General features: G+C 38.0%; 1 protein-coding gene across 3 annotated transcripts in view; it reads left to right on the top strand.

The window, feature by feature from the left end:
- Positions 1-5,172, top strand: part of RSPO2 (R-spondin 2) — a 154,283-nt gene extending 149,111 nt beyond the window's left edge. For all 3 annotated transcript variants that reach the window (XM_035714346.2, XM_049093348.1, XM_035714348.2), the window contains one exon: positions 3,335-5,172. In XM_035714346.2, the coding sequence (XP_035570239.1) occupies positions 3,335-3,450 (116 nt within the window). In that variant the 3' untranslated portion in view covers positions 3,451-5,172. The remainder of the gene's footprint in view (positions 1-3,334) is intronic.
- The last annotated feature ends 7,501 nt before the right edge of the window (positions 5,173-12,673 follow it).

Raw genomic sequence — 12,673 nt, 5'->3', positions numbered from 1 at the left:
TCTTGTCTTGCTCATGACATTTTATACAACTTTCTGGTGAAAAAGGATCAAGCATTTTCATTCTATAAATGTAAAAACTGAGGGTCACAAGTATGATGCCTCAACAAACCTCTTAGTTACAAGACCACGCTTACCTATTGGCTCCCTTTCCTTCTGCCTTTCTCTACTAAACCCTATTGCTTCCTTAACTGTAACATCTGAGCCAGTCATCTTGCATCCATAGAACAGTGCTGAAGAGATTGACCAGTGATTTGTCAAGGCCACTATTCTTAAAGCACTCAGGACAAAGATATGCAAATTTGTGATTAAAGTTGGATATAGCTGGAGGCTGATAATGTCCTCATTAAACTCAAACCTTTTTCTGCTGATCTTGGGAGTATAGTTTCCAGGCTGTCACTTGTGAGCTAAAAAGAAAGCTAAACCCATGAATTGAATTTCTCTTAGGGCGACTGGCATCATACTTGCCTTTAAATGCTTCCTGTACAGAGTGAATGTGCTTAAGAATGTGAAATAATCTGAAAGTCTAGAAGGTATTCTCCAAGTCTAATCTCATAGTCTAAACAGCCACAGGTGTAAAGAAACAAACATAAGTTAGCACACTTGAATGTCCAATATAACGTATTTTCAAATGTATAGATCAAAACAGTATTTGTATTTTCTGTTAGCTTTAATCTTACCAATTTCTTAGGTTTGAAAATCTTAGCAGAGTTCAGAAGAAAATATGTACAAGATCTTTTTTATACCTTAGGTTTTATTTTAGTATTTTTTTATTACCTTGAGTTGGGTTTTAAGTCAAAATAGTCTACTACGGACCACAAAATATTTTCAGTTAATTTAGGCCTATCTGTGGTCAAATCTTGGCTAACCATCTTAATTCTCTGGTATTTGCAATGTATCCTACATGAGAAATGGGGCTGACCAGAAACAAAACCAAGCAATGAACCAATAGCATAGAGATGTCATTCAAAAGAGACTTCTGAGGAAAATTTTTAGGGTTGTAATTAGGTCTCCCAAACATCTTTAGTTGAAACCAGTACCATATAACTTATTGCCAGTGGAATAGTTGTACAACTTGAAAACTTATTTTATGTAAGTTTCCAGAAGCATTGCTGAAATTTTGGCCACACCATGAACTCTTTAATGCAAATGTTGAGTTAACTTTCCTATCACACTATATTATGTCAGCCAGCAAACCCGAGGACCATTTGATATTGACGATTACATCAGAATGATATATTAGGTAAGTGGCATGAAATTGACCCTCTCTTAAAATAAGAATTTCCAGTTATTTAGCATAGATTTTTCTGTTAGCGAAAGTACTGTACATTTTTCACATGAAAAACTGAAATGATGAATGTGAATAGATTTCTTGAACAAATAGCATATTTTTATCTTAACACATTTAAACATCTAGTAATATTATTTTTCCATTTACTCAATTTCAATTTGCTTTTAAAAGAAACTCCAGGCTTTGATTAAATTAAACATCAGCTCATTTTTACAGTATAGTCAGCAGTGATTTTAACTAAAGTTTTTGTTGTTTGTTTAGAGAAAATATAGAGCTAGGGAAATCTTTAAAAATTTTATAACTGAAGCTTCTTTTAAAATATGAAATTTTATGTTAAGTATTTCCTCTCTCTGTCTTCATTAGGTGTGTGTCTCATCATTATATCTAAAGTAACTTTACCACTTCTTTGATTAATGATGGTTTGGACTATGGTTTCATTGGGTAGGATTAACTATGTTTAAAGATGGCAAGATACCATGTAACACTAATGCTAGAATTTAATAAGAACCAGAAATTAACTTCAGGGGCTGTCATAATTTACTGTGAGGGCATGATTATATTCTGATTATTTTGCTTTAGTGTCCTATTAAAATTATTCTTTATCTTGTGATAAAGTTTTACTCTGCAAATGCTTGTTAACTGTCAACTATGTGGCAACCATGTGACGGTTTTCCATCCCAAACAAAATGAGAAATCCCTCCCTTGTTTAGAAATCTTCTAGACTCTTGTAATCTAGTATGATTCTGCTTTCCTAAGGCATAGATCTAGCTCCCTAACTTCTGGCCTGTTTCTTTTCCTTTTCTTACCTCAGCTGCCACCTCCATTGTCTCAACTGAAAAGCTGGCCAACTATGTCCCTGTGATAAAGGGTCTTGGAAGGATGGAAAGCATGTGTTAGAACTGAATGTCCTATTTGTGGTACCAATTACTATAATATCTAAGAGCTGTACTTCACCAAAGAGAGAAGTTATGTAGGACTACACAATTAAAATGGAAGTAGGAAAGTTGACAGTCTGTTGAGGGAAGAATCTTTCTCTTCTGAAGGTGTATGGTGATTACTTAATTTCTGCACAACTCAGTGACCTTTAAGCTCTTTTCTGTCCTAAAATTCCCATGATTCCTGTGGGTTTAGAACCTAAATTTTTTTTTTCTCTCACGATCTTTGGTATACATACTTGAAATGTTGAGATGTTGTAAAAACTATGGACCACACCACAAGATCCAAGAAGTGAAATACAGTGGAGGCAAAGGGAGAGCTATATTAAAAAACTCCTGATGGAGACAAATCTCAACGATTTAGCTAATGGTCTGGTCTTCCTGATGGTGGAAGCAAAGAGGAGAATAGGCTTATGTGGTGGCATGATCTTCTGGTAGTAAGACACCTATTGCCAGGTCTTCAGGACAAACCAGAATTTTTCTTGCTCACAATAATCAGAATAACTGGTCTAGAAGATTTGTATAAGAGGCCATAAGCCACATAAGGAATGGTGTCCTCATGAATTTTTATAGAAAACAAAGAAGTATTCCACCTATGTCATTTCATATGCGGGCATTTGGAGAGCAGGGAAGGAATAATGTTAGAAGCAAGACTTTTTTTTTTTTTTTTCTCCTGGGGGTGAGGGCAGGGAGAAAGGAGTTTGAAACTTCTGGTATATTTACTGTAGATAGATGCTTATTTTCTTTCGACCCACCAACATGTGGAGCAGGAGAAAGATGTAAAGATGTCTAGTAAAGGGTAGTATTGTTACAAGTCGGAGGGGATAAATGGAATTTTTGTGGCAGGATGATATTTGCAAGACTGATCAGGCCGCTGGGAGGTTTTTAAATATGCCAGTTCCCTATAACAGGAAGATCAGTCTCTGTTTTAGACAGCATATCCAATTTAGTAAATTATTATTATTCCGTCAAAATTAATGTGAACAATTTTCTCTTTGAGGCTGCTTTTTCCATAGGTGATGTTTTCCAGATGGGCTTTGTGTAAAGGTCTTAATGTTTTGTGTTTTCTTTTCTGACGTGTCTTCATTTCTTTCTCTTTCCCCCATTGTAGGAAAGAGAGCCCCAAAGGCAAAGGAGAAGAAGAACAAGAAAAAGAAGAGGAAGCTGATAGAAAGAGCCCAGGAGCAACACAGTGTCTTCCTAGCTACAGACAGGGCTAATCAGTAAAATAAAAGACATGTAGGGTAGATTTTTTTGTTGTTGTTGTGGGGGGGGTATTTTTGCAAAAGTGCACAAAGCTACTCTCCACTCCTGGACACTGGCATGTGGCACTTGCGCTGCTTTGACCAGTATCTGTTCCTAGTAACCTTGTGAATGGAGGAGCCACGAGCGTGGCCTGTTATTTATGCTTTGATTTGCATCTGGAGACTGTGAAGGCAGGAGCTTACGAACCAGTGGAAGCAGAAGTAGGGGTCCAGCGTATGCCTTGGCTCCATGTGCCACTGAGAGATTGTGGCACCATGGAGGGGGCAAGAGCTGTGAGGCCACAGACCACCACTGGAGAACAGACTTGTGCATATTTGTGGGGAAGAAGACACTCAGCAGGCAAAGTGCTGTTTCACTGGCAACCTTGATTTCTCACATTGTGCATTTGCAAGGATAAATGTATGCGGAGATCCGCTTTGAGCTGGGGGTATGGTCCAGGAATTCCTGCTCAGCCTCACAGTAGCTCCAACTTGTACATATTCTGTGGGGCAACATATAAACCTCCTACTTACTGTATATTTATGCTTTCTGATGTGTAACAAGTCATCCCCAATTAATGTCACTTTGTTTCTAGTGGTTCCTAACCATTGTCCAGTAAATGACTGTTCTAGATTTGCGAATTGACCAATGTTTTGTTGCCCCTTGACATTTAACTTTTCTTTTGAGGGCTTATTTCCCTTTGTAAAAATAGGATAAGCTAGTTTGTACATAGGCTCAAATGACCAGTGTCAAAGAATTTGAATATCAGTAGACCTTCCCCCCTCTGTCTCCTCATGCAGATAAAGCATGTGACAGGCAGAAGCGGAAACTCCCTTTCCATCTGAGATGTGAGGACTTTATGAAACACAATTGAAAACATGAGGAATGACATGCAGTCCCTTCTAGTACTCATCATGCTGTCTCACTGCCTAGCTAGAGAATTTTTCAAACTTTTGTTTCAAACTTTATTATACACACACACACACGCATTTATTTAAAGCCATCCCTGACTTACCATGACAGGGTACATAACAATATTCTTGGGTCACTGTAGAAATTACCATCATGAGACCATGCATAGAATTCGAGGAGAAAATAGGAATGGATCCCTATAACTGCTGGTCAGATCTTAACAGGTCTTCTTGGAGCCAAAATCGGTAACCTTTCCAAGACAGAAGAACACTGTGGAGCCTTCCAGGGGACTTTCAGAGGAGTTGTATCAAAAACATCATTGTGTAGTTGGGGGAATCCATTCCTAGAGGGTTTTGAAGTTGGCTTCTAAAAGCATAATTGTTGTCTTGACTAATTCAGAAGAAAATTAGAACAAAGTGAAATGGTTACAGATGTTTAAGGGGAAAAAAAGCAAGGTAAAGCCTTTTTTCTCACCTTGCATTGGCAAAACTACCTCTCCACCATTTTTGTTTAACTTTTGAGTCAAAAGCATCTTACCATAAGTATGAATGTCATATACATCATTATGAGAATACTATTGCTATGAGATAAGAAGCCATATATGAATGTTGTATACTACTTTAGGATTTGCATTGAATCCTAAAGTTTTCACCTCCTTTCAATCTATTTACACTATATTCCTATTTACTAAGTGGGGAGGGGGCTTCTTTATATAATGCTTCATCGTTAAAAAGTCAGTATCTGTTCTGTTTCTGAGATGATCTTTTCATGCATTAAAAAAGTTCAAAATTATTCTTTGTGGAAGTTTTCTTTAGCCATACATTTAGGGAAAAAAGCAATACTCTACCCCTAAATAATCCTTAAAAAAAAAAAGCAAAGTTTTTAAAAACCAATATTAGTAACTATCTAGGAACTAGATGGGTATAAATTACACTAGAGTGGTTAGGAGTAGATCTTTTTAAAAACGATGATTTGAGAAGAGAGCATGCACAAGCTGGGGAGGGGCAGAGGGAGAGTGAGAATCTTAAGCAGACTCCTTGCTGAGCATAGGGCCTAATGTGTGGCTTGATCCCATGACCCTGAAATTGTGACTTGAGCCAAAATGAAGAGTCAGACACTTGACTGAGCCATCCAGGGGACCCAAATCCAATTTGAGTTTCCCAAATCCAGAAGGTAAGGTCATTGGGCAGCAGAGATTTTAGAGCCACACTGCCTGAGTTCCAGAGTAGCCTGGGACAAATTCTCTCTCTCAGGCTCTGTTCCTAATCTGTGATATGGAGGTAACAGTATTATCTGTCTGTAGGGCTGTGTTTTAAGGATTAAATTAGGTAAAATGCGTAAAGTACGGTTAGCACAGGGTTATATACTAAATTGCTACCTAAGTTTACCTGTTATTGCCTCTCTTCTTGATATTTAAATTATTTAAAACACATTCCATTCTCATCAACAAAACTATATTTATGAAAACATTCGTTCCCTTTGATTTATTGCTTGATGCTGGGACATTATTTGACCAAATTTTTATTTTTGTGGGAATTGATTTATAGCTGCTTCATTTCTAAGCCTTCCAGTTATAAGCAAATATACAACAGACACATACTACATTGTAATTTATAGCTGTCGGGTTATACAAAGAAGAGCTGGTGGTTTTCCAAAAGTAGCTATATCATTTCTATATTTACATGATGTCTATAAATATAGAATATATGAAACTGGTGTTTCAATATTTTCAGGGAGCTTAGCATCTATAAAAGTAAGTCATGGGATCACAGCTTTGTCAAATTTGGGTAGGGGAAATTGGCGCAGGCAATCAAAAGGTACAAACTTATACAACAAGTACATCATGGGGAAGGCAATGTACAGCAGAGTGACTATAGTTAATTCAATACCACATATTTGAAAATTGCTAAGAGAATACACCTTAAATGTCCTCATGACAACAGTTTGACGGATAAGCACTTAGGAAAAGCCAATTTTATGAATGTTCTCATATGCTACTAGCAATCACTGTATACATGAAATTTTCATGTTTTGCTAGAAACATTTGGAGAGAAGCAAGCACTTAGCCTGAGGTGTGGGATTCCTCCATTTTTTTTTTTGAGAGCTATGAGTAGGCGAGAGAAAAGTGAAATAATACCTCTGTTCATGTTAGAGAAGTTTGTACATGGTAGATACTACTTGATAATTCATTAGAAAAGGTAGAATTAGTAACCCTGTAAATATATCTAATGTTGACCAATCTCACCATCCTCCCCCTTTCAAAAAGGAATAACCATTCCACTCATGCATCTGGCCTCCTCATCTTTTGTGTGGTCTTTCAGTATCCATTTCTGGCATTTCTTCAGCTCTTCCTCTCCTCTAACTCAGGCACTATTTCTCTCAAGGTCAGTGAGACCTTGAAGACCTCTCAAGGTCTTCACTGTCTGCTCCTTGAAGACCTCTCAAGGTCTTCACTGTCTGTTCTCCTGAAAAAGGAGTTTATAGTCATTGATGGCTCTGACTTTATTCCCTTCTCACTGATTTCTTCCCCACTACTGCATTGTCATTGTTGTCACCAAGGGAGCAGTGATGTTACCCTTGGTAAATATAAGAACATTTGCCTCCTTTCTTGTGTGTCCTGTTTCCACAATGTTTAACTTTATGTAAACTTTATTTCCTTTAGGAATTTCATTTCTCATTTGACCTCTATGACATTCCTAACCCGGGTTTTCTACTTCTTTTTGGTCAAGTTCTTTCTTAGCCTAAACTCAAAATACTGACATTTCATAGGTGAGCCCACTATTTAATCTTTTAATCTCTTCACCTCCTCGACTTGGGAAGTATGACCTTATGGCTTCAGATACCATCTGTATGCTATTGATTTCCAAACCCATCTCTCTGTCCCCAGGTCTTTGGTAATGATTTCCAAGCCTATTAGAGATCTTGACTAGGGAGCCACACAGTTAAGCTCAATGTATCTAAAACTGAATCGATTACCACATCAGTCAAGCTCCAGTCAAGGAAATAAACCAGTTGAGGTATTTCAAACAGGGAATTGAACACTGAGAATTGATTACACGGGTAATAAAGGAGGCAAGCTGAAGTGGGGACGACAATATCACCCAGAGATTAACAACAGCAGGAAGCTACTGTCATCCCTAAGGCAGGGGGAATAGAAGGAAGAGGTTGAGTTTTCCAAATCCAGAAGGTAAGGTCATTGGGCAGCCCAGGTGGCTCAGTGGTTTAGCGCTGCCTTTAGCCCAGGGCCTGATCCTGGAGACCTGGGATCGAGTCCCAGGTCTCGAGGAGAGATCTCGAGGGATCGAGTCCCTTCTGCTGGAGCCTGCTTCTCCCTCTGCCCCCACCCCTGTGTCTCTCATAATAAATAAAATCTTTTAAAAAAGGTAAGGTCACTTAGCTGGAGCTAGGACTGTAGCTAAAGCTAGAGCTGTGACCACAGAGGAATCTGGAACCAAAGACAGGAAGCTTATCTGGTGGGAGCTAAAATCTTGGAAAATATCTGGTCCCCCTAAGAACATTACCTAACTTATCCCTACTTTCCAATCTTTGCTCATCTACCCACACCTATTGCTCAAACCTGACTGGAAACCAGGGAGCCTGAGTAATGTAGTTCCCTCTCTAGGGAACAACATGGACCCAGGAGCAAGCAAGCAAATAATCAACATAATCACTAACATCTTCCCACAAAACAATTCCTCCTCTTGCCTTCCCCATTTAATAGTTAATAAAGTCTTTACTTACATAGTTGGTTACATGAACATTCTTGTAATCATTTACTCCCATTGTTCCCTACATCTAATCAGTTCCTAGATTCTAATGAGCCTACCTCAGAAGTATCTCCTGAACTTTTCCCCACTTCTCCACTTTCTTTTTGCTGTGGCTGTGCTGTTTCTCTTTGCCTCTCTTCTAGACAGCTTCATTACCCTAAATATCCTTGCCCTTAGCTTGACTCCAACTTATTATGTATATTTCCACCACTTTTTCTGTTGATATATTGATAGTGCTATTGTTTAAATACCCTCCAGTTTCTTCTAAAATACTATCTTGTAATTTTTTACATAAAACACAGTCCTCTGGGCACCCTGGGTGGCTCAGTGGTTTAGCGCCACCTTCAGCCCAGGACGTGATCCTGGAGACCTGGGATCAAGTCCCACGTCCGGCTCCCTGCATGGAGCCTGCTTCTCCCTCTGCCTGTGTCTCTGCCTCTCTCTCTCTCTCTCTCTCTCTCTCTCTCTGTCTCATGAATAAATAAATAAAAACCTTAAAAAACACAGTACCCTTTTAACTTTCTCTTTACCTACGCAGCTTGTAAGGATCAAGAAAAGACTGAATGCATCAGGATGATTATTGTAAAATTGTCAAGGATTCCTTTCAGTTAAACTTGGACATACTTACCATAATGATTGATATCCTTGAATTGTGAAGGCACAGATGTAAGGGCAACAATGACTTTGAAAGTAAATGATAAATACATAAAACCTGAGAGGTCAAACCGTCTGTCTGAAAAACGTGTCAAAGATTTAGACAATTTCCCATGTTAATCTAGGATGACTCATTATAACAAACTGCCATGTGCTACCTCCCCCCACATTAGGAGACACTGATAACCACTCCTGAGCTAAACACAAGTCTCAGAATCCTTCCCAACAAAGATGTTCCAAGGAAAAATGACCAAGAGATTGAAGTTGACAGTTGAGTTATAGCTTTTTGGTTTCCCAGGTCAACTTCATGCCCAAGGTGTTGACCAGTCTCTCTCAGAAACACCAGTACCACCAAGGTACCCCTAAAGACAGAAAAGTAAAGTTGTAAGTCTAGGATTATAACCTTTGTGAGTCAATTGAGTCCTCCAGTTTTATAACCTCAGTCTCTGTGGCAGCATGCCACCCAGGTGCACATTCAACTTTCACTTGATTCTCTTCTACTGGCTTCCTTTCTTTCTCTTGCTAATTTAGTTCAAGACAGCCACAAGACTTCTTCCTAGAGGAGTTAGCAAACTTTTTTCTCAGAGGGCCAGAGAGTAAACACTTTAGGCTTTATAGGAAATTCAGTCTTGGTAACCACAACTCAGCGGTGATGGCACTGTGGCATGAAAGCCACCATAGACTGTATGGAAACAAGTGGGTATGACTATATTGCAATAAAAATTTATTTGCAGACACTTAAGTATGACTCTCATGCAGTTTTCATGTGTTTCACCATAGTAGTCTTGATTTTTTCTAACCATTTTGTAAATGTAAAATTAGTGGCTTGCCAGCTACAAAAAACAGGTGGCAGTCTAAATATAGCAGATGACCTGTTGGTTGGTGGACTCTCCTTACAAACTCTGTGAGAGGCTGCCTCTAACTCTGCCTCAGCTGTGCACACTCTGCCTCTACACAAGTCCAACAAATATACTGAAAAAATATGCCATTTTAAAACTACCTTCTGTGTGACTAAGTCTGAAAGTTCTATTTCTACTCTTGATAGCTAACTCCCAATTCTAGATGTCTTTATTTGCCAAAGGATGTCATACACACTTCAGGCCCAAATCTAAAGTGAAATGGTAAAAACTCAAAAAACAAAAAAAAAATTTTTTTTTCTAAGTTTTCTCCTATCTTTTTCACCAGTATAAGTAGCACTAGTATCCTCTCACAGCCCCAAGCTCCTGCATTCTGGTTAGACATTCTTTCTCTTTCTTCTCTGTCTCTTCAACATCAGGGCCTCTCTGTCCTTTTTCTGTGATGTGTGTCAGTGGTGTACTCTTCCTTTGTCCTAGTCTGTGTGAATTAATGCAGTGGACTCATTTTAAACACAACCAAGAAAACTTTTAAAAAATGATTCTTTATACTTATTGGTGTCTTTACTTCTGGGATCCATACTTCCTCAATTGTATTCCTCATTATCTTGGTACTTTTTCCTTCCATTAGAGTTTGGCTTCCATTTCCTGCCTTAGTCTATGAAAATTGAGTTTGCAATGAATGCTACTCCTTACAGAACTTAACAAGCAATGGTTGCAGTGCCTCTGTTCTTGGTTTGTTCATTTTGAATGAAAGATAATTCTTAGACTAACATTCTATATCCTCTCAAGCTCCTCTACTATGGAGACAGTAGACCAGATTATGTGACAGTGGCAAGAGTGTCAGGAAAGGCATCTCTGGGAACTTTGGCATGAAGTCTGGATGCTGGGTATAGAAAGAAGTAGTTCAGACACTGGTAACAGCTAGTGCAAAGGCCCTAAGGTGCAAACAAAGTTAGTATGATCAAAGTACAGACAAAAGGAAAGGATTGCTGGAGTATAGTCAGAAGGAACATGGGACCAGCAGGAGGTTAGGAGGACTCAAAGGCTATGCTGTTGAAGGGTCATGAAAGCTATGGCCAAAGCTTTAGTCTATGTTTAGAAAAATCGTTGGAGGATTTAAGCAGGAGAATGATGTGATTTGATTCCTTTAACCTATTCACTTGGTCTGCTGTGTGGAAGGTGGGTTTTCAGAGTGAAAGCAGACAGACAAATCAGCAGGTTATTTCAGTAATCATATAAGAATTAATGTGACTTGGGCTGGTAGGTGGCAGTAAATAAGAAGAGAAGTGATTATATTTAGGACATAGTTTGGCAGAAGAGTCCACACACTTGCCAGTGAGTTGGATAGAGGGGATAGTTATGAAGGAAAAAAAGGAACCGAATATGTCCCCTAGGTTTTTGCCTTATGCAACAGGATATATATGGAAGATGGGGGAAAACTGGAGAAAACATAAATCTATTTTTCACATAAGTATGAGATGCCTGTTAGATCTCTAGATGCTAGATATCTCCAAATCTGGAATTTAGGGAAAAGTTCAGATCTAGAGATAAAATTGTGAGATGTGTGAGTGTATAAATGGCATTGGGAACCAAGGATGCTTATGGGCTGATGCAGAGAATGACCAAGGAAGAGAAAAGAGACTTAAAAGCATTCGATCCTTAAACATGAACCAGTAAAGAGATTTGGAAAAGTGTCCAGGGAGAAAAACTAGGAGCAGGTAGTTGCTAACAGTGACCAAGAACTGGGATTTAAAGTTTACATAGTTTCCTTCCCTCTCATTTTAGAATAAAAATATCAAGAGAAGTGAAGGACAATTAGGAAAAATTTGTAATAATTGAGGAGTTCGGTCTTCCAAATTGTTTTCTTCATTGTACACTCCAAGAGTGAAACTAACCAATACTTTATAATCTCCTTGAAAATGTTTTCAATGTAGAAAGAACTTAAAATGAATCAAAGCTCAAAAAACTTTGGAAACTACTCTTTACACAAATGTGATAATGATACTTAATTTCGGGTTACTATATCACCTACCAATTTCATCTACATTTATGATGAAATAATTATCTCAATGACCCAAGAAAGAATTTTCCTTTATTTCTTTCAAATTTAATAAACTATATCAAGTGAACAACAAAACAAGCACTTTGTGAATTATAGGTCCTTGGGTTTGTAATTTTCAACAATGAGGATTTTTTTAAACTTGTAATTATTGAGGTACTTTTGTAACAGCCCTCTGATGCAGGACCATACATGTTTGAGCAGAGTTAGTATTACCCACACATACAAAATCATGGTGTTTAACTGGAAAGCAAGATAAGTGTTAAAATACTCTTTTCAATGTTTACTGTGTAAAACAGGATAACTAAAGTTTTAAGGACTTTCATTACATTTTCAAATTAAATAAATACATTTCTAACCTTTTCCCCCATTATACATGCTTCTCCCAAGTCTGCCCTTTCCTACATATACTATCTGGAAAAACTAAATGGCAGAAACACCGATGGCTGACTCATAATGAGTTCTTTCCTTTGTGATCAACAGGAAGCATCCCATTTCTCAATCTTCTTGCAGTTGAATGGGACCTTGTGATTGATTTTAACCAATGGATTTTTGGCTGCAAATTATGTGTGTCACTTTAGAGTGAGGGCATTTATGAGCACATGTCTGTTCTGTTTCTTTTCTCTTTCGGCTATGAGGTAGGGCCACCTTTATAGTCACAGATGGAGCAACCTAGATCTCTGAGTCACTACATGGAAAACAGTTTCCTTGGGTGGTTGCCAAAACTAAATCAGATTTTGCATGAATAAGAAATAAACCCTTATTGTATTAAGCTACTGAAATTCTGGGGTTATTCATGACCTTAGCATGGACTTACTCTGTAATGCAGTTTTTCAGTTTACTTTTTCTTGGGATCAAGAAACTATCTTACTTATTAGTTAAAACCTGGTCTGTAGATAATAAAAAAGCAAAAAAAAAAAAAAGTCAAAAGAATTGTTGAGCAAAATAATCAACTT

This window comes from Canis lupus, chromosome 13 (genome assembly GCF_003254725.2).
Source record: "Canis lupus dingo isolate Sandy chromosome 13, ASM325472v2, whole genome shotgun sequence".
Taxonomy (NCBI): Eukaryota; Metazoa; Chordata; class Mammalia; order Carnivora; family Canidae; genus Canis; species Canis lupus.
The sequence above is the reverse complement of the archived record's forward strand: the minus strand, read 5'-3'. Positions and strand labels throughout refer to the sequence as shown.